This window comes from Dipodomys ordii, unplaced genomic scaffold, assembly GCF_000151885.1.
Source record: "Dipodomys ordii isolate 6190 unplaced genomic scaffold, Dord_2.0 Scaffold14, whole genome shotgun sequence".
NCBI classification, from domain to species: Eukaryota; Metazoa; Chordata; class Mammalia; order Rodentia; family Heteromyidae; genus Dipodomys; species Dipodomys ordii.
The window spans coordinates 2,791,774-2,813,641 of NW_012267230.1; the positions used below are offsets into that span (position 1 = coordinate 2,791,774).

The window sequence follows — 21,868 nt, forward strand, 5'->3', positions numbered from 1 at the left end:
CACTCTACCACTTGAGCCACAGCGCCACTTCCGGCTTTTTTCTTTTTTCTTATGTGGTGCTGAGGAATCGAACCCAGGGCCTCAGGCATGCAAGGCACGCGCTCTACCACTGAGCCATCTTCCCAGCCCCAAGAATGTATTTCTTATCAAAATCCTCAGACTGTATTTCATATGTACAATTGTATGTATGTAATTTGTATGTATATATAGTTTGTATGATTTTCACATGAAAATAAAAAGGCCAAAAAGTGTAGCAAAGCGTTAGTGGCTAACACCTATAATCCTAGCTATTCGTAAGGCTAAGATCTGAGGGTCCTGGTTCAGAGCCAGTCCGGACAGGAAAGTCCATGAGACTTTATCTCCATTTAACTACCAAAAGCCAGAAGTGGAACTAGCTCAAGTGGTAGAGTGCTAGCCTTGAGCACAAAAGCTGAAGGACTGTACCCCTGCCCTGAGTCCAGCCCCAGTACTGGCATACACACACATACAGAAGTATTGGTGTGATGTAGACTAAATCTACTTGCTGTTCAGGAAAAAGAAAAACAGGAGTTAAGATTGTTAAAGGAAGTATGGCTCTACAGCTGAGGATATAGGAGAAAGATGAATGAATGTTCTAATAGCCCAGATGACCAAGCCTGTAGTCACATTCATTGTAGGCTTTTATAAATATTTCTTTCATTTAGGCCACAACAGCAACTTCTATTTACTGAGTGGCTTCAGTATGCTGAATATTGAAGAAAAAGGACAGAACACTCAGGTGCTGAGGGTGGGCTGTTTGTCTTGCAGCACTGGAGTTCTTTAACCAGTAATAGTGAGTTTAATGTATTTGATTGGTTAGTAGAGTCTGTAAGGAGACATCAGAATGTCACAGGAATAAGAAACTAGATGGTATTGTGTCAGTAGCCACTACTTACATGGCCTTCCTTTCTGAGTTTATTTTTTCTTTTTTGATGCCAGTTCTGGTGCTTGAACTCCGGGTCTTGGTACTGTCCCTGATCTTTTGTTTTCAAGGCAAGCATTCCACCACTTAAACCACAGTTTCACTTACAGCTTTTCTGGTAGTTAATTGTAGATAAGAATCTGAAGGGCTTTTCTGCCCAAGCTGGCTCTGAACCATGATCTTCAGATCTCAGCCTCCTGAGTAGCTAGTATAACTGGAGTGAGCCACCAGTACACAGCAACTTTGTCTTTTTGTAAGGAAACGAGCAGGTTGTCTTCTGTCCTTGTTCTTGCCATCCAAAGATTTAGAGTAAGAACCAAACTTGGTCTATCCCAGTTCTTGGGATCCTCAGTTTGAAGCCGCCTTTGCCCATGTAGCCATTTTCAGGCCAAGTTGGGCCTACATATAAGAAAAGAAGGGAAGTAGAATGAAAACAATCACCAGCGAATAGAGGACTTTTTAAAAAGTATTTATTTTTGTGGTGGTACTAGGGTTTGAAATCGGGGGGCCCTGGGCTTGGCAGGCAGGCATATTACCCCTAAGCTATGCCTCTAGCCTTGTAGATTTTTTAATGGATAAAATTGATTGACCATAGTTGTTCTTTTAGTTACTGTGAGTTCCATAGTTACGTTATATGAGAGCTTGGTCTCTCTGGTCAGAGATGTGAGCACGAGTTGTCATCCTAGTCAAGGAAGGTCAAGAGTCTGTCTGTTCACAGTGGGTAGTTAGTAAAAGTTAAGTTTGGTTTTTGGCAGAGATGTCTCCTGTAGGGGAAAGCTTAAGCCTGAGAATAAGGATATTTCAGATCTTAGCTCCTGTTCTGGTAACGATTGTTGTTTGTAGAGCCTTTGAATTTAGATGGCTTACTATGAAGGTACACTTTACTGGCTAATCTTTTCCACCCCTTTTCTTTTGTTGGGATTAGTGCCAGAACAGATAAAGCCCAGTGTAAGCCAGCCTCAGCCTGCCAACTCTAATAACGGCACTTCCACAGCAACCAGCACTAATAATAATGCCAAACGAGCCACAGCCAGCCATCAACAGCAGCCGCAACAGCAGCCACAGCAGCAGCCTCAGCAGCAGCCACAGCAGCTACAGGCCTTGCCTCGGTATCCTCGTGAAGTACCTCCACGATTTCGCCACCAGGAACAGAAACAGCTTCTAAAAAGGGGTCAGCATTTTCCTGTCATAGCAGCAAACCTGGGATCTGCTGTTAAGGTGTTAAACAACCAGTCAGAAAGCAGTGCTGTAACAAATCAACAGCCGCAAAATAACGGAGAGGTGCAGAACAGCAAAAACCAGTCAGGTGAGACTGAAGGCATTTCTTACAAGACTCATAGTTCAGCATCATTAGCACTGGAGCAAGTTTTTGGTAATGTATTTGTATTTGGCAGGGTCTAGAGTATAACACTCCTGTTAGGGAAGTTTTGAGTGGAGAATCTTAAAGTGTTTCTATAAGTTACCTGCCCACCCTGCTTTTAAAGTAAGCATTATTTGTTTTCCCCTTAGGTTCTGTCCATTTTAATAAGGAATGTACAGATAAAATTGATTCACATCCCATGCCCTACCATGTGCTGCATACATATTTAAACACATTATGGCATTTAGTCCTTAATAGCCCAATTAGAGTAGTTTTTTTTGTTTGTTTTTTGTGTTTGTGTTTGTTTTGGATCCAGTCATGGGGTCTGAACTCTGGGCCTGGGCACTGTCCCTCAGCTCTTCAGCTCTAGGCTAGCGCTCTACCACTTGAGCCATAGTGCCATTTCCGGCTTTTTTCTACTTATGTGGTGCTGAGGAATTGAACCCAGAGCCTCATGCATGCGAGGCAAGCACTCTACCACTGAGCCAACTTCCCAGTCCCTGGAGTAGTTTTTATCTGTACTTTAACTTTCCAGTTAAAGTTATTTGTTTTCTACCTTTGTGCTCTTCTATGTAACAAGAGCTACTCTGTACATTACAGTGGTATATACATTATTATGGTATTTCACAGCTAATAAGTAGCGAACTATGGACTCACATAATAATCTGTCCGACTCCAAATTGTGCTTGTAAACATGTTATGCTTTGGCAACATTCTGGGTATGACAGGTAAGGAGACAGAGGATTCAATGTGAGTTTCTAGCATGGGTATTTAGAACAACATGTTTTTGATGGAAAGTGTGGAAATTTAAGTTACCATCCTGAGTTAAGACTACTCCCTACTTCTCTAGCCCCTGGTTGACCTGAATGAAATTGACCAGGAAATTTAACTCATTGACCATCTTTATTAATCTTTAGTTTGGATAGAGTTCACAGCAACCCTGTGAGATTAATGTGAGGACTAAATTAAATGACATTTTAAGGTAACTAACTTAGTGCCTCATGTTTAGATGTTGAAGGAATTACTTGCTCTTTAACATTTTAGAAAACTCTGCACTTTTCAAAAGACTTGGTTTAGACATTGGATCTAATGACAAGAAATAGACAGTTTGTAGTTTGAATTTTATTTGGGAAGCCAGGTTAGAAAAAATAAAATTGATTGTCAGCATAAGAAATCCATAGTTAAAGCTGGTCGCTGGTGGCTAATGCCTATAATCCTGGCTACTCAGGAGGCTAAGATCTGAGGATTGCAGTTCAAAGCCAGCTGGGCAAGAAAGTCTGTGAGATTCTTATATCTAATTAACACCAAAAAGCCAGAAGTGGAGCTGTAGCTCAAGTGGTAGAGCACTAACTTTGAGCAGAGACTCTCAGGTCTTCAGTTCAAGCCCCATGACCCACAAAAAAAAAACAAGAAAAGAAAAGAAAAATCCATAGTTAAGACTTCAGTAGAGATTATTTACACAACAAATGCTGGCCAGACTGCTGGTGAGTTTAGTAAGATGGTATGTATGATTATTAAGCAAACAGCAAGATGGGGTAGTATGTTTATAAGATGGTCAATTTAAGAAGTTTGGGGGGGTGGGAAAAGAGCTAAGCTGTTTTGAATGAAAATGAGTATAAGAATCTTGTTTTTCAAAAGTGAAGTGGAGCCTGGCACTAGTGGTTCACACCTGTAATCATAGTTACACTGGAGGCTGAGATCTGAGGATTGCAGAAAAGTCTATGAAATTCTTGTCTCCAGAAAACCAGAAGTGGCACTGTGGCTCAAAGTGCTAGAGCACTATCCTTGAGCAAAAGAGCTCAGGAACAACGCCCAGGCCCTGAGTTCAAGCCCCATGACTGACCAAAAAAAAAAAAAAGTAAATGTGGGTACAAAGAACTGAAAGTTTAACAGAGGATTGATCAGACCAGAAGAAGGCACAGGGATGGGCACAGGAAGACACCTGCTAAATGTCTGAGGAGGAAAAACATTCTGCTGTCTAAAAGAACTTTACGAGGGTCTACTGGGTTAGTGCAAGAGGCTGTGACAGTCTTAAGATAAGAATGGTGATGTAGTGACTGGTCTTTGTGGAGTGCATTTGCTGTGACCCACACATGCTATCAGCACACTTTGTCTCACTTCATAAACCAGGCAGGCAGAGTCCCCTGCACTTTCCAGAGGAGGAAGCAGCCCAGTACCCAATGAAGACCGACGACTGGATTGGGTAAACAGCAGGCGCAACAGATTAGAGACACGAAGTCCGACAACTACCACTGCTAGTTTAGAGTCATGGGAATCTGATTGTAACCATTTTCACTTAATGTCTACTTGAATTTGGCCTTTTTGAACAAAGGTGCAGGTTCATGTACAGTGCAGGATCAAAGGAAGTATGTTAGATATGCCTCTGTTTGCCAGCTGTAGAATCTGCTTCTCACTTGCTCCGTATAGTCAGAAAGTAGGGGACAGGACCAGGATGAGATTAGTTATTTTATAAATGAAAAGTCAGATGCTGACAGCAGGTAAGTGAAGTAAATAGTGGAAAGCAGTGACAGGACCTGTGGTGAATGCTATGTGCCCTCCCAAAGTACCTTCACATGGTCATTTTTGTTAGCACCCATGCTAGTCAAACCAGACAACCCTTCAGCCAAGCTTTGGCCTTCACTTCATAGCTACAACATTGGTCGATGGCTTTAATTGAGGTGACCTCTTGCAGTTGACTTCGTTGGAGCCCTAATAGATTGTGCTGCCACCCCAGTAACTCCAAATGGGGACACCTGACCATGGAATGAAGGACTTAAGAGGGACTGATATTTTCAGTTATGTTATTATGGGGCAAACTGACTTTTTATCCATCCAACATGATTTATTCAGAAAAACAAAATGGCTCTAACAGTGAGTATTTCCACCCACCTCCAGTGGTCCCATCTTGACTTCATATCTAACTTAGTGGTCCCATTCTTGACTTCACATCTAACTTACTGTTTCTCTTTTTCTTGTATATGTGTACACAGAAACATGCATATATGTGCACACATATGTTCATTATGAAAGTGGAAGCCAACATTTCACCCAGGTGGTGCCTCAAGATAGTCTTATACACAAGCCTGGTACCATTATCAGCCTTAAGCAAAGGAGAGTTAGCACCAATCTAACAGTATCATCTGATAGTCATGTTCATCAAAAAATACAGTAACACTGTCCACTCTTCTGACTCTTGCTTTGGTCTTCTCAGGGTAGTATACATCTTGTAATTGGTGTTCATCTTTTAACTTCTGTTTCTGGCATTGTACGTTCTCTTTATCTAGGAACATCCTCAAGTCTCTACTCTCCTTCGAAAAACTCCTTTAACCTCTATACACTCTTGAGGCTCCTACAGAATTTCTATCCTCGTGTTCTTTTCAGAGTTCTTGGAGGGGAGAGGGGAGTATGCTTACAATCTGTTGTGCATCACATTAGTGTTATGTAACCCTGTGAACAGCTCCTGTTCACTTGATCAAAAACATTAGTCTTCTATTTTTACTGAAATCAGATCTAGACTTTAAAAATACAAAAATTTATAGTTAAAAGAATACAGCCTTTTCTCTGCCATGCTTCATTGTCTTAAACCATGTTCTGTGTATTGTGGTTGGTTTTGCCTAGAACACAGGTGGGCTGGTAGCTTCTATCCTGTTCTGTTGGAAGACTACCAACCACACTCTCTATTTGTGCTTCTTAAGCTATATCACACAGTTGACAACTGGCTGCAGATCTGCAAGTACATGTGTTAACTGAAACTTAACAGAGTTTGTTGATGCTGGACCACAGGCTAAAATCCCTGAAAGAGACATCTTGAATTTTCTCTTATTGAAGAAATATTTGAAATTTTGCAGCTGAAGTTCTCTCATATTACTGGAAACACTGTAAAACCCAAGCATTAGTCCAAAGCTTTTTTGCTAGTGAGATTTCAGGTCATTAGGGCAGAAAGTAGATATTAAACTTGTTTGACCAGTACGTGCTATATAATTTATAAGAACACGTGCATTTCCGTTATTCTAAGTTCTTCCTGAACACGCTGTTTCTTTGTTAGTTAACTTGAGTTGTAAGCAGTATTTGCTGCCCCCACATTGTTAAATACTGTCCTTTCTGAGGTGCTGCTTGAGCTGTCCCTGATTGCCTTTGAGGACTGTGTTAGTGGGATACTGTGCTTACAGCTTTATGTGATACATAGAACAGTGCTGGGCTTCTGATTTCTCCTTAAGATGTTGCTGTGTGTTGATTCTGTAGATCATTTAGGACGATGAGTTTGAACTTTCTTGTGTGAAAGGAAAATACATTTTTCTCCTTCAGTTATAGTAGTGTCTGTTCTTCAGTGTCATTTTTTTTTCTTTCTAAAACTACAATCTTTTTATTACTAAAAATGCTTGTGACTCACCCTGGATATAAAAGAGCCTTTTCATTTCAGTTTTGTTGAAAGTAGCACATGTTCCATATTTTAAATGGAATTTTAGCTAATAATTACTGATGGTACTGCTCCTTATTTTCCTGTCATACATAGGAAGACATACCAAAAGGCAAATTTAGAGCACCACGGCCATCTCCAGATCAGGTTATGGCCAGAATTTGAGACATTTTTTTTACTAACATTAAAGGTGATAGAACACACTTGCAGAACATATTCTAGCGTTTGCTTTTTTATTCTGACATTAAAATGTAGCCAGAAACCAATGGCTCATGCCTGTAATCCTTGCTACTCAGGAGGATTAGATCTTGATCATGGTTTGAAGCCAGCCCAGGCAGGAAAGTTCGTGAATCTCTTACGTCCAATTAAGCACCCAAAACCCCTAGAAGTGGAGCTGTGTCTTAAATGGTATAGTGTCATCCTTGAGCACAGAGCTCAGGGACAACTAGCTCTTAAGTTCAAGTCTGAGGGTCAGCACCAAAAAAATCAGTAGTCAAATGTTGTTTCTTCTATGGCTTTTTTTTTTTTTTGGTCGTTCATGGAGCTTGAACTCTGGGCCTGAGCCCTGTGTCCCTCAGCTCTTCAGCTCAAGGCTAGCGCTCTACCACTTGAGCTCTAACGCCATTTCCGGTTTTCTCTTGTGGTTTATTGGAGGCAAGAGGTTCACAGACTTTCTTGCTCGGGCTGGCTTTGAACTGTGATCCTCAGATCTCAGCCTCCTGAGTAGCTAGGATTATAGGCATGAGCCACCTGTGCCCGGCTTTTCTATGGCTTTTTTATGTATAAAAAGTATTAATGACTTCATAGTTTCAACTTGTAATGTTTTAATTATTTGGTGTTATTTTTGATATATTGCCTCTTTAGAAACATTTTTTTTCCAGGAATGAAGATCCTTTTTCCAGCGCCTATTCAGGAAGAACTTCACCTGAAACCCACTTACTTTATAAAACGTGGCATGGCATGCAGTAAATGGATACATCTTCATGACTATAAGTGCTAACTTTGGACATGCCTTTGTCATATATTGGCTGTGTGCGAGGCTGTGTTTTCTGGCCTGTGTGCTCTCAGCACAGTACTGTCTCATTGGTGCATGCTAATAATGGTGATCATTCCCCCCTAAACTCTTCTTTAGGAGAAGTATTCTCTCATTTATTAACCATAAATTTTAAAAGATCACTTTATTTTTTGGTTTGTATTTTGGGGTTTGAACTTAGGGCCTTATGCTTACTAGGCAAGCATTCTACCTCTTGAACCACTTCCCCTGCCCTAAATTTACTTTTAATTCCATTATAGACCCTGGTTAACAGTTTGATTTATGAAATATACTTGGGTAATTTCTTCCTAAACTTCTGTACTTAATCAGCTTGTCTTCTATGGGCTACAATAAAATTCAATCATACAAGACTTGATTGTTTTTTGTTAGCTTTAATTCCATGTGATTTTGTATTTCTTGGTGATTAGGCTGTTTTTTCCACTACGGTTATTCCTGCTTATTGGAGAATGATTGTTTCTATTTGTTGATTTTTTTTTCTCTTCTCTCCATTTTGTTTAACTCTCAATTTTGGATCCTATTTTTACCAAATAGTGCTTCCAGTAGAGTTGAGTACTAGTGTTAATGAAAGTGCTTTGCCTTTTTTTCCCCTTTTTCTAGGAATTGATTATTTTACTGCTAAATTAAAATTCTTAGGACCAATTATTTTCAACCTGTGTAGTTTGTTTTTAGTGCTCAACCTTACTTCTTACTCCTGCTATAGGGAAGTAACACCCAGGTAAAGACTGATAGCAGAAACACTTCTGCATTATCTAGTAGAACAGTAGTAAAGACTGAACTGTTGTAGATTTGAAGGACAACATAGGGATTTGGAATTGGTAGTGTTTTGGATTTTCCTACACGGGGAGTAGGTAAAGGTTAGGGCTTTGATTTAGGAAAGAAGTTTCTTGTTGGGAGAGGAGTCTGAGGAGTGTAAGTTGAGTAGTTGACATTCTGTTTGAAATGTCAAAGTGAAGATTGTAAGTAAGCAAGTTGTTTTATGAGTGCTCTTTATGTTCCTCATGACAGAGGCTGGTAGAATGATGATACATGTTTGGGAGGCAAGACTGAAAATGGTGATAATCATGAGCATATTAATTGGTGATAATGCCCTTTGTTTATTAAGTCATGAAGACTGGATAAAGTGCAAAGCACTTTTACTTCTTAGTTGTTTAACCCTCATAACAAACGATTTTGGTACAGTTCCTATTTCTGTTTTCCAGATGAGGGACGTAAGGCACAAAACAGGTTGAGGATTATGCCTGTGATCACATAGCTAGTCAATGGTAGTTGTCTGAATATAAAGTTGCTTGAAAGAGTACCCTCTTTGGGGCAGGGAGGGGTAGGAATCTTCATGGTGACAGGCTTGGTTCTATTCAGAAATTCTCAGAAGTCCACTGACCTTTTGACTTGGAAGCTTGTTTCTCAGCATCTGGTACGAGCAATTGCTTAGGACGTGGTCTGTACTTGGAGAGCCCAGTCATTGGTGCTTAGCAAAAGGCAGGTGAGGCCTATCTGGTTGGCCGCAAAGATACCTCCATGAGTGTTCTCCATGCCCCAACAGTTATGCCAAAAGATAGCCACTTAGCACACTGAATAGATGGAGAATGTATTTAGGAATTCACTGTGACTCAAAAACAATTTTTTATTTATTTTATTTTTTTGTCAGTCGTGGGGCTTGAACTCTGGGCTTGGGCGCTGTCCCTGAGCTCTTCAGCTCAAGGCTAGTGCTCTACCACCTGGACCACAGCACTACTTCTGGTTTTCTGGTGGTTAATTGGAGATAAGAATCTCAGGGACTTTTCCTTCCTGGGCTGGTTTTGAACCTCGATACTCATATCTCAGCCTCCTGAGTAGCTAGGAGTACAGGCGTGAGCCACCAGCACCCAGCTTCAAAAACAATTTTTTGTCTTCGTCCTGTACTTTTGAATGTTAGGTATTTTTCTCCTTGGAGTTAAATGGCACCTAAGTACAGTGAATGAGAAAATGGGGGTCAGAAACCAGGTATTGGCAGCTTTTCCATTTTCATTTGTATGTAAATTTTAAAATGTGGGGATAGAAAGCATTAGCACAGTTAAAATAGAGTAATTTCTGTGGAAGACTTAACTTGCTGACAGCAGTGAGCTAAATGACCTACAAAAGATAACCTTGCTGACAGAACCAGATTCTGTGCATCTCCAGCGCATGGGAGACAGACAGGAAGATTGCAGGTTTGAGGCCAGTAAATTAAAAGAACCATGTCTCATAAATTCCAAGGGTTAGAGCAGAGCTTTGGTGGTAGAGTACTTGCATTGCACAAGGCTCTGGATTTGATCCTCAAGACCACATTTTTTATTTATTTGTTTTTTGGTGAGTCCTGGGGCTTGAACTCTGGGCTTGGGTGCTGTCCCTCAGCTCCTCAGCTCTTCAGCTCAAGGCTAGTGCTCTACCACTTGAACCACAGCACCACTTCCAGTTTTCTTGTAGTTTATTGGAGATAAGAGTCACGCAGACTGTCCTGCTTGGGCTGGCTTTGAATTGCCTCGAATCATGATCCTCAGTTCTCAGCCTCCTGAGAGGATTATAGGCATGAGTCACCAGTGCCCTGCATGACCTTGTTTATCAGATCTGGGTCTGGTAAATTTTCAGGTGTCTGTCTAGAGTTCCAGACCCCTTGCTTTATGGAAGATTCTGACAAGTCTCACTTGGTTTCTCTCTTGTTTTCCACAAGTTAACTTCTGTATCTTGATTTTCTCATCTGAAAAGCAAAGGTAATGCCTCTGCTGTAGGGTTGTTTGCAAAGACTCAGGGCTAAAAGCAAACATTGGGTAATGTTGTTAATGCATGTGTTGGTATATAGATTTATTTGTACTTGGTGAGACTGACTTTCTGGTGCCTTTAATTCATAAGAAGGCCTGCTTATGGACATTGCAAGTCAACACACTTGATTGACAGCTTAACAACATGACTCTATACATACCTGCTCTCTCTAGTCCCTTTCCTGCCACTCTTTCTAGCTCATTGTCTTTTTATTTCCTAACAAATGTGCTTTGAGAGAAAATGATACTAGCTGAATCCGAATTTTTTTTTTTGGGGGGGGAAGTCCACTCATGGGGCCTGAACTCTGGGCCTGGGCGCTGTCCCTCAGCTCTTCAGCTCAAGGCTAGCACTCTACCACTTGAGCCACAGCGCCACTTCCGGCTTTTCTCTTTGTGCTTATGTGGTGCTGAGGAATCGAACTCAGGGCCTCATGCATGCAAGGCAAGTGCTCTACCACTGAGCCACCTTCCCAGCCCTGAATCAGAATTTTTTTTGTGTTAGCAAAGCACCCTATCAGTGTCTTCCATTTATTTCCTAATCCTGCCTGTAATCCCTAGAGGTTCATTTGTTCTGTCTGGGACATGACTTGAGCATATGTTTTGTTTTTGTTTTGTTTTTTGTTGGTCGTGGGGCCTGAACTCTGGGCCTGGGCGGTGTCCCTGAGCTCTTCAGCTCAAGGCTAGTGCTCTATTACTTGAGCCACAGCGCCACTTCTGGCTTTTTCTGCTTATTTGGTGCTGAGGAATTGAACCCAGGGCCTCATGCGTACAGGGCAAGCATTCTATCACTGAGCCACCTTCCCAGCCCCATCTTTTTTATTTTTAATATACTCTTGACTTTGATGGTAGCATTAAATTTTAACAGGGAGCTAAAATATAAGTAGCCCTCAAAATAGTATAAATGCAAACATGCAGGTTAATATCTCTGAGGAGTTTCTCCCTCCTATGTCCTTGGAGCAAGAGAGCATAAAGACTTAGGGCAGCTGTCAGAAAGCAGTAGCTGACCCTGTCTGTGGTATACTAACAGGATGATAACTTAAGATTATGGGACTCTGTAACTGGTCACTTCTGATCTTTAACCTCAGCAACTGAGGTGGTTGTTTTTTTTGTCGATGGTGGGGCTTGAACTCTGGGCTTGGGTGCTGTCCCTGCACTCTTCAGCTCAAGGCAAGTGCTCTACTGCTTGAGCCACAGCGCCACTTGCGGTGTTCTAGTGGTTTATTGGAGATAAGAGTCTCAAGGACTTCACTGCCCCAGCTGGGTTTGAACTGTGATGCTCAGATCTCAGCCTCCTGAGTAACTAGGGTTATAGGCGTGAACCACTGGCACCTGGCTTTGTTTTTGTTTTTAACTATACTTGGTCCTTAACTTTTTTTTTTTTTTCAGTTTTCTCTTAATAAACGTGTTTATAAGGGCAAATTGGGAGATTTTTATGAGAGTCAGAATATTCTTGCTTGTGTGCAACACTTCGTTTGAGTATAGGCGCTAACAAAACGGAAAGGGCTTTGGAATTCCTACAGACTTGCTAAAGCAGTGTGTGGACAAGTATTTTAGGAAACAGCCAGAAAAATTATCCTAAAATATGCCTACCACACTTCACCCAGTCTGAGCTTCTTCCTTATCTTTACCTATCTACATTCCTCCTGGCCTGGGTTGGTTCTGTTATCTACATCACTACTACCCAGTCCTCTCTGATCTGAAATCCTTGTATTTGCTGGCATGTTAACTCCTTACTCAGCCAGTATTTGTTGAGGGACTCTGTATGTTCCAGACTGTGTTGAAGGGTCTTAGAATTAACATCAGCAAACAAAGCAGCAAACTTGTGCCTCTGAAATGAATGGATATGGAAGAATGGCGGGATGATGACCCAGGGCCTTTGTAACATGCTGCCTGTGCCATGTCTTCCTCAAGTCAAGAAACCACATGCATTTCTAATATAGTCATCATTTTTTGAGCCTACTTAGTGTCATTTTGAAATGACTAACATTTTATAAATAGTTGTGCTTCTCCTTTATTCTAGATATAAATCACAATACTTCAGGATCCCATTATGAAAATACCCAGCAGGGACCTGTGTCTTCTACCAGTGACTGTAGCACAAACTGTAAGAATGCTGTTGTAAACGACTTGTTGGACAAAGAAGCATGGCCCTCAGCCCCTGGCAGTGATCTAGAGTCGGCTTCAGAATGTATGGATGCTGATTCTGCCTCCAGTTCTGAATCAGAGAGAAACATTACTATCATGGCTTCAGGGAGCACAGGAGGTGAAAAAGACAGCCTTCGGAACAGCACTGGACTTGGCTCCCAAAACAAGTTTGTGGTTGGCAACAGCAATAATGTGGGCCACGGAGGCAGTACCGGGCCATGGGGCTTTCCCCACGCAGCCATTGCAAGCACATGTCAGGTCTCTGTGGATGCTCCTGAAAGCAAACCAGAAAGTAGCAACAATAGAATGAACGCTTGGGGCACTGCAAGTTCTTCATCAAATGGAGGGTTAAATCCAAGCACTTTGAATTCAGCTAGCAACCATGGTGCCTGGCCAGTATTAGAGAACAATGGACTTGCCCTAAAAGGGCCTGTAGGGAGTGGTAGTTCTGGCATCACTATCCAGTGCAGTACCCTTGGCCAGATGCCTAACAATCAGAGTATTAACTCTAAAGTGAGTGGTTCTTCTACTCATGGTACCTGGGGAAGCCTTCAGGAAACTTGTGAATCTGAAGTCAGTGGTACACAGAAGGTTTCATTCAGTGGTCAACCTCAAAATATTACCACTGAAATGACTGGACCAAATAACACTACTAACTTTATGACCTCTAGTTTACCAAACTCCGGATCAGTACAGAATACTGAACTGCCTAGTAGTAATGCAGGGGCCTGGCGTGTGAGCACAATGAATCATCCTCAGATACAGGCTCCATCGGTTATGAATGGCACTTCTCTTTCTCATCTTAGCAATGGAGAGTCAAAAAGTGGAGGCTCTTACGGTACTACGTGGGGTGCGTATGGTTCTAATTACTCTGGAGACAAATGTTCAGGCCCCAACGGCCAAGCTAATGGTGACACTGTGAATGCAACTCTAATGCAGCCTGGCGTGAATGGGCCTCTGGGCACTAACTTTCAAGTTAACACAAATAAAGGAAGCAGTGTGTGGGAGGCTGGAGCGGCGAGTACTCCGAGTACATCATGGGGAAGTGGAAACGGGGTGAGCTCCGGAGGAAGCCGAAGAGGATGGGGAACCCCTGCACAAAACACTGGCACGAACATAGCCAGCATCGAGTGGAACAAACTGCCTAGCAATCCACATTCCAACGACAGTGCAAATGGCAACAGTAAAAAGTTTACAAACGGATGGAAATCTACTGAGGAAGAGGATCAGGGTTCTGCCACATCTCAGACAAATGAGCAAAGCAGTGTGTGGGCCAAAGCCGGAGGCACGGTGGAGAGCGATGGTAGTACAGAAAGCACTGGACGCCTCGAGGAGAAAGGAACTGGGGAAAGTCAGAGTAGAGATAGAAGGAAAATTGACCAGCACACATTACTCCAAAGCATTGTAAACAGAACTGACTTAGATCCACGTGTCCTATCCAACTCTGGTTGGGGACAGACTCCTATTAAGCAGAATACTGCCTGGGATACTGAAGCATCACCTAGAGGGGAAAGAAAGGCGGACAACGGGACAGAGGCCTGGGGAAGCTCTGCAACACAGACTTTTAACTCAGGGGCATGTATAGAGAAGACTAGCCCTAATAGTAATGATACCTCATCTGTACCGGGGTGGGGCGATCCCAAACCTGCCCTGAGGTGGGGAGATTCCAAAGGCTCAAACTGCCAGGGGGGGTGGGAAGATGACTCTGCTGCTACAGGAATGATCAAGAGCAATCAGTGGGGAAATTGCAAAGAAGAGAAGTCCACATGGAATGAGTCGCAAAAGAACAAGCAGGGGTGGGGTGATGGACAAAAATCAAACCAAGGTTGGCCCGTTTCTGCCAGTGATAACTGGGGAGAAACGAGGAGTAACCATTGGGGTGAGGCCAATAAGAAGTCCAGCTCAGGAGGTAGTGACAGTGATAGGTCTGTTTCTGGTTGGAATGAACTTGGTAAAACTAGTTCTTTTACTTGGGGGAATAACATAAACCCAAATAATTCATCAGGATGGGATGAATCCTCTAAACCTAACCCTTCCCAGGGATGGGGAGACCCTCCAAAGTCTAATCAGTCTCTAGGTTGGGGAGATTCGTCAAAGCCAGTCAGCCCTCCAGACTGGAACAAACAACAAGACATTGTTGGATCTTGGGGAATCCCATCAGCCACGGGCAAACCACCTGGGACAGGCTGGTTGGGGGGACCTATACCAGCCCCAACAAAAGAAGAAGAGCCCACAGGCTGGGAGGAACCATCTCCAGAGTCAATTCGACGCAAAATGGAGATTGATGATGGAACTTCCGCTTGGGGAGATCCAAGCAAGTACAACTACAAAAATGTGAACATGTGGAACCGAAACGTCCCAAGTGGCAGCAGCCGTTCAGACCAGCAAGCACAGGTACATCAGCTGCTACCATCTGCAAGTGCCATCTCAAACAAGGAGGCGAGCAGCGGCTCTGGTAAGCTTTCACTTTATGGAGTCGGTCCAGTGGTTTTAGAAAGTACTTGACAGTATGCTGAAAGTGAGCTTTGTGTCAGCTTGCTGTTGATCTGTTGCTTAACAGAATACATGAATGAGGACGCAAAGGCCTTTCTGTACTGATCAAAGAAAGCTTGAAGAAATTCTGTGGGTCATGCACACCCATATACTGGAGCACTATCTTTGGCAATTTCATTGGTGAATCCAGTATACTCCATTTTCTGTTAGGAATGCAACAGACAGGGAGAAATTGGAAAGTGGTGTCAAGTAGGAATACTGTACTTTTCCCTCAGTTGTTCTAAGTCAAACCTTAATTTTCAGGTATTACAATTTCACTAAAATACCCCACAATAAAGCCAGTGTGTCTAGCCGGGTGCTGGTGGCTCACACCTATAATCCTAGCTACTCAGGAGGCTGAGATCTGAGAACCACAATTCAGTGCCAGCCCGGGCAGGAAAGTCCATGAGACTCTTACCTCCAATAAATCACTAGGAAACCGGAAGTGGCGCTGTGGCTCAAGTGGTAGAGCACTCGCCTTGAGCTGAAGAGCTCAGGGACAGCGCTCAGGCCCAGAGTTCAAGTCCTATGACAGACAAAAGAAAAAAAAAGCCAGTGTCTAGGTACAGTGTGTGCTCCAACCACTTAGTACTGTTTGATCTTAGGCATGAAATCCATGTCAACACAGACAGTTGACAATATCCTTCTAGTATATATCCCTTATTCCCTCTCCTATAATGAACTAATTCCTTGTGCAAATTATCTTGACAATAGCACCATTAAATGACAATATCCTTCTAGTATATATCCCTTATTCCCTCTCCTATAATGAACTAATTCCTTGTGCAAATTATCTTGACAATAGCACCATTAAATGTGATTGGCATGTACTCTGTTAGTGGAGTTTTGTTGAATGATTGTCTCATTGGACATAGGGGTAGGGATATTTTCATTGTATTAATTAATTTTAATTCTTAGAAGGAACAGTTATGTACCTGAGGGAGGGGAAGCATCACTATTCAGTTCTTGTAAACAGAATGTTTACATGTTTAAGACATAGGTTTTCTTTCTTTTTTTTTGTTGGTCATGCGGCCTGAACTCTGGGCCTGGGCGTTGTCCCTCAGCTCTTCAGCTGTAGATTAGCACTCTGCCACTTGAGGCTCAGCCCCACTTCTGGCTTTTTCTGCTTATATGGTGCTGAGGAATCGAACTGAGGGCCTCATGCATGCAAGGCAGCACTCTACCACTGAGCTACCTTCCCAGCCCCAAAACATAGGTTTTCTTGACTTTGGACAACTTCAACCTAATGATTTCAATTTATTTATTTATTTTTGTTGGTTGTGGGGGCTGAACTCTGGGCCTTGGCCTTGGCACTGTCCCTCAGCTTTTCATCTCAAGGCTAGCACTCTACCACTTGAGCCACAGCACCACTTCCGGCTTTTTTCTGCTTATGTGCTGTTGAGGATTCTAACCCAGGGACTTAGGCATACGAAGCAAGCACTCTACCACTGAGCCAACTTCCCAGTCCTCAATTTTTTTAAATAAGCCTTATCCAGTACAGATAAAAGTAGGGTGCTTACTCTTTGTTTAGTACAGTGATGTAAAAAGATTATACTTCCGGTAACATTTAGTAGCATAAATCTTTACACTGTTATGAACTGCATTACCTCCTTCAGTTCACTAGGTTTGTTTTAGAATGACTTCACTTTTCCAGGAATTGAATTTGTCCCGGAGGAAGACGTAACCATAATTAATATTATTTAAAAGATCTATTCTAAGCCTAGAGGGAACTTTGAAAGAAGAGGTTTAAAACAATTTTACACCGGTTAAGTTATGGGAATAGTTTTGTGTTGTTTATGTAAAACAGGTGCCATCATTTTTTTGCCTGTCAGAGCATTATCGTTCAGTACTTAAACCTTGGGTTCTTCATTCTTAGTTCCCTAAAGTGTTCTTTGTTGTCCCTTATTCCACTGTACCTCCTTACCACCTGTGCTGATGACTTCTTTTCCCACGCTTTCTAAAGGCTGGGGTGAGCCCTGGGGGGAGCCTTCTACTCCAGCCACAACTGTGGATAATGGTACTTCAGCATGGGGTAAACCCATAGACAGTGGTCCCAGCTGGGGGGAACCCATTGCTGCGGCATCCAACACATCTACGTGGGGCTCCAGCTCTGTTGGTCCACAAGCGCTAAGCAAGTCTGGTAAGTTATCCATACTCCCTGGCAGACATTTTATAGCAGTGGTGACGACTCACTGAGTGCCGTTCCATACTTGGATAATATTTCTAACTGATTGATAATGTAGCTTATGATGAGGAACCTAGTAGATGATGATACTCATGCACAGTACTTTGCCTTGAATTTGTAACATGATGTGCTCTTTTATCTTTCTGATTTCTTCGTCTCAAAACTGTAATTATAAATGATTTGCATATTCTTACCGTAATCTAAATTAAATTTTACCCAATTAGATAATCATGGCATCCAACCTGAGAGATTGAATAGCCCAATGCCAGAAACATGCCCAGTCTGTCAGATGTGTCTCAGAAAGGACCATGGGGTTCAGTGTAGCATGTCACCATCCTGTGTATTGTGTACCAGCCTATAGGAATCCCAGAGTGTGTATGTGGAGACGAAATGCTTTCTGTTGGGGACTTACGGACTTTCTTGAAAATACATTATCAAAATTGAGTCTTACAAATTTTATTCATCCCTTCCGACCTGTGTATCACCATGTAGAATAAGTCACCACAAACGAGAATGCTGTCGTTGCCCATGTTTAGGAAAGGCATGGGAGATGGATGGAATGTTTCAATAACAATAAATCCTATTTTAATGGAACTTGTGACTCAGTATAAAACATTCCTTTTATCCAGATTTGGGGCAAGAAGTAAAAATATATTTTGTTTTCATTAGACGTCCCCTCTCCCTGCTCTTTTAGTGTATTTCTATCCACTAAAAGGAACTGTCTTATTAAAGCCTAGTTCTCTTTGTATCATACATTTGCACTCAGGGCCCAAATCTATGCAAGATGGCTGGTGTGGTGATGATCTGCCGTTGCCTGGGAACCGCCCTGCTGGCTGGGAAGAGGAAGAGGACGTAGAGATTGGAATGTGGAATAGTAACTCATCTCAAGAGCTTAACTCATCTTTAAATTGGCCACCATATACCAAGAAAATGTCGTCGAAGGTAAACACTTCAAGGGCAAAGCCCTTGAAACTTTTAAGTTCCAAAGGTAGTTTGCCCACAGGAAATAAACTGTTTGCCTGCCCATTTACGGCTATCAGTGCAGTCCAGGCAATCCCTACCTAGGAGTAACCTCTTATATGGGCAGCCACCTAGAAAATCGAAGACCACAGGAACTTCCTTTCTCCCCACTGCTACAGCTTGGGATTTCTCTCCTCTTCCCCACACCAGTGCTGCCTGGAACAACCCCACCCTAGGGTGGTATCTGCAGGGGTGAGGATGAAGAGGAGGGCAAATCTGCACATTGACTCTTTCCATTCCACTGCCAGTTCATCCCATGCCACCCCTTCACCAAGTCCCCATTCCCAGCCAGTCACCATTCTTCATATTCACCCACTATCTCCATCCTCCCTCATCCCATAGGTCCTGTGACCAAAATCCCTAGGAATGAGCTGGGTTTGGTTTTTCTATGTGGGCAGCTTGTATTCCCAAACCTGGTTTTACGTGAGAATCATGTGGCACTTGTTAAAAATGTGACGTCCTATACACAAGCTATGCTGAAGTTTGGAAATTGGACTGAGGTTTCTGGCCCATGCAGAGCCAGGTTTGGGAACACTGGTGTGGAGCACTGGTCTAAGTGGGCGGTTCTGGGGCTGCTGTCTGGCCCTCCTGAGGGCCTCTGGCTGCCAAGTGATTTGAGACTGCCCTCCCCACCCTATTACTCTTTGAGAGGCCTTAGAAGTCACATACCCATTGGGGAGGTGACCTAGCTGACCATCACAGTAGTCCCTCCCTTGTATTCCTGGGATTCTTAAGTCTAGGACCTACCATTGTCATCTTATCTTTTTTTTTTCTTTTGGCTGAACTTGCCTATTGCCTTGCCATGTAGCTTATGAAATTGCTTTTACATGTTTACATAGTCAGTTGATTGTCATAACTTTCTAAAATAGGCTACTGAGGAGAAATTTTGAAACTAGAAAAGGTGGTCACTTCCCCAAAGTTGCATAGCTAGTAAGCAACAGAGCAAGGACTTGAGATCAGGTCTTCTAAGTCCTACCCTGTGTTCTTCCCACTGGACCATGCTGTTTTGTGACTTTGTCTTTCCTTACAGGGTCTGAGTGGCAAAAAAAGGAGAAGGGAAAGGGTGTGTAACCTTTTTACTCTTTCTCCTTTGTTTCTTCTAGTAAAAATCTTTAGAAAGCAACTGCAAACATTTATTTAGCTTCTGCTGTGTGCCAGGTACTGTGCTTGGTGCTGGGGATTCAAATAGACCTAAGATATGAGCTGCACCTTCAAGGAGCTCAGAGTCTCATATGGGGCAGTAGGAGAGAGTCATAGACCATCAGCTGTTTTTTGAAAGGGCCTGGGGTGGGACATGTTAAATGTAGAATTTCTGGAAAAAAGTGAAGAGAGAGCTGGATCTGTGGGTAGTTTAAGGACCAAGTATGAATGTGCTTCCAGTATCATGCCAAAGAATTGGATTTTTTTCTGTATTAAATATTAGAAAGCTAATGAAATTGAGTAGAAAGCAACATGAGTCATGAATCTTTAAAATTATTTTTTTAAGAGAGCTAGCTACTTTTGGTATGAAATACAAATTGAAGCAGAGGAGAGGCCAGTGTTAAGGATCTTAGGAAGCTTCTCATTAATTCACATTAGAAAGATAGTGAATTGGGAAACAAGAATGGATGCATAGTAGAAGGGATTCGACTTGAGAGAAACTTTAGAATAGAAAGGACAAAATACTTGACACGGGTGGGAGTGAACCAGGAAAGGGGATCAAAGATAGCTTTAGCAACCTCAGAGGAGGGTTAGGCGCTTGCTTTAGAGACCTGCATTTAGCGGGGGATACGAAGCTGTGTTCTGTCTCACAGTCAGAAGGAACAGATAGTAGCAATGGGAAAGGGAGCCAAGACAAACGGAGAGTGGTCCTGTGCTGGCCATGTGAAGGAGAGCCCCCGGCCTCGAGGCCTCCTGCCTCCCTGTCTGCTGAGACGGCCACGAGAGCCTTCATTGTCACCTCTGAGCTCAGGCGGCTTCTGTGCCATCCATGTCCAGCCAGCCACAGAGAGCCACCAGGCCACACAAGATGTTTTTTCATCTGGAAACACAGAGGGTTTTGTTTGTTTGTTTTTCCAATACAATGCACATATCATAATTTAGCTATGGGTTAAATTGATTTCTTAGGACTAACTTGGACACAATCATGATTTTCTACTTTGTTATGACAATTTCAAAGATCCAAATTACAATAAATAATTGAACACACAACCCACTTGTCAATTAAGAACTTCCTGAAAGTTCTCCATTATGTAGAGGAACCTCCCCCCTTTTTTTGTAGTTGTTGAGGCCCTTTGCTTCTGTCTTTCCCTTCTGACTGCTTGCCTTAGAGATTTCTCTATACATTACAGCTATACCAGAGGATTGGAGCAAAGGAAGTTGAAAATCAAATGTTGATTTTTAAAATTGTAAACTCTGATAAGAGTTGGTTGGAGGAGAAATTACTGGCTAAAAATCAGTTGGGAATTGTCTTGAAGTTTTATATTAATCCGTTACTATACCCAGATAAATAGAAATGGCCATGGCATCTTTCTACTTTTATTTTACAAAGGGAATGATGAAAGGTGGAAACAAACAAGAAGAAGCATGGATAAATCCGTTTGTTAAACAGTTCTCGAACATCAGTTTTTCGGTAAGTATGTTTTACTGTTAGTCCCTACTTTGTTCACTGGTAGTCCATAATTCATGTTTTGTTTTGTTTTCTTTTCTTTTCCTTTTTTCAAAGATGAAGATTATTTTTCATCTTTTTTTTTTTGGTCAGTGATGGAGCTTGAACTCTGGGCCTGGGCACTGTCCCTCAGCTCTTCAGCTCAGGGCTAGCGCTCTACCACTTGAGCCATAGCACCACTTCCAGCTTTTTTCTGCTTATGTGGTGCTAAGGAATTGAACCCAGGGCCTTATGCATGCAAGGCAAGCACTCTTACCACTGAAGCCATCTTTCCAGCCCTTATTTTTCATCTTTGAGTCCTTAACATATGATTGAAGTTGAGGAAAACTGGTCCATTCTTATTTGTAATTTATTGAATTTTTATTGAAAACACAGCTAAAATTTTTTGAGCATATCTCTCTTTTTTTCCCCCTGAGCTGGGCACTTGTGGCTCATAGCTGTAATACAGTTTAGGAGACTGAGATCTGAGGATCATGGTTCAAAGCCAGCCCAGGCAGGAAAGTCTATAAGACTCTTCAGTTAACCACCAAAAAGCCAAAAGTGGATGAATGGCTCAAGTTGTAGAGTGCTAGCTTAGAGCCAGAAAGGCTCAGGGACAGCACCCAGGCCTGAGTTCAAGCCCCAGGACCAGCATGCACACACAAGAATTTGGAAACAGTGTGTGGTTCAAGTGGTAGAACACCTGCCTAACAAGCAGGAGGCTCTGTGTTCAAATCCTAGTACCACAAAAAGTGTGCATGTCTATAAAATGGACAAAGCTTTATGATTCATCTGGATTTCAGATAATAAAATAG

The 21,868-nt window shown here is 42.4% G+C and overlaps 1 protein-coding gene across 3 annotated transcripts in view; it reads left to right on the forward strand.

The window, feature by feature from the left end:
• The window catches only part of Tnrc6a (trinucleotide repeat containing 6A), a 79,350-nt gene that overhangs the window by 41,088 nt on the left and 16,394 nt on the right, over positions 1 to 21,868 (forward strand). For 2 of the 3 annotated variants that reach the window (XM_013011602.1, XM_013011603.1), the window contains exons 4-9: positions 1,866 to 2,246; positions 12,566 to 15,145; positions 17,186 to 17,362; positions 18,174 to 18,349; positions 19,458 to 19,490; positions 20,958 to 21,038. In XM_013011602.1, the coding sequence (XP_012867056.1) occupies positions 1,866 to 2,246; positions 12,566 to 15,145; positions 17,186 to 17,362; positions 18,174 to 18,349; positions 19,458 to 19,490; positions 20,958 to 21,038 (3,428 nt within the window). The remainder of the gene's footprint in view (positions 1 to 1,865; positions 2,247 to 12,565; positions 15,146 to 17,185; positions 17,363 to 18,173; positions 18,350 to 19,457; positions 19,491 to 20,957; positions 21,039 to 21,868) is intronic. The other variant, XM_013011604.1, reaches the window with a different exon arrangement.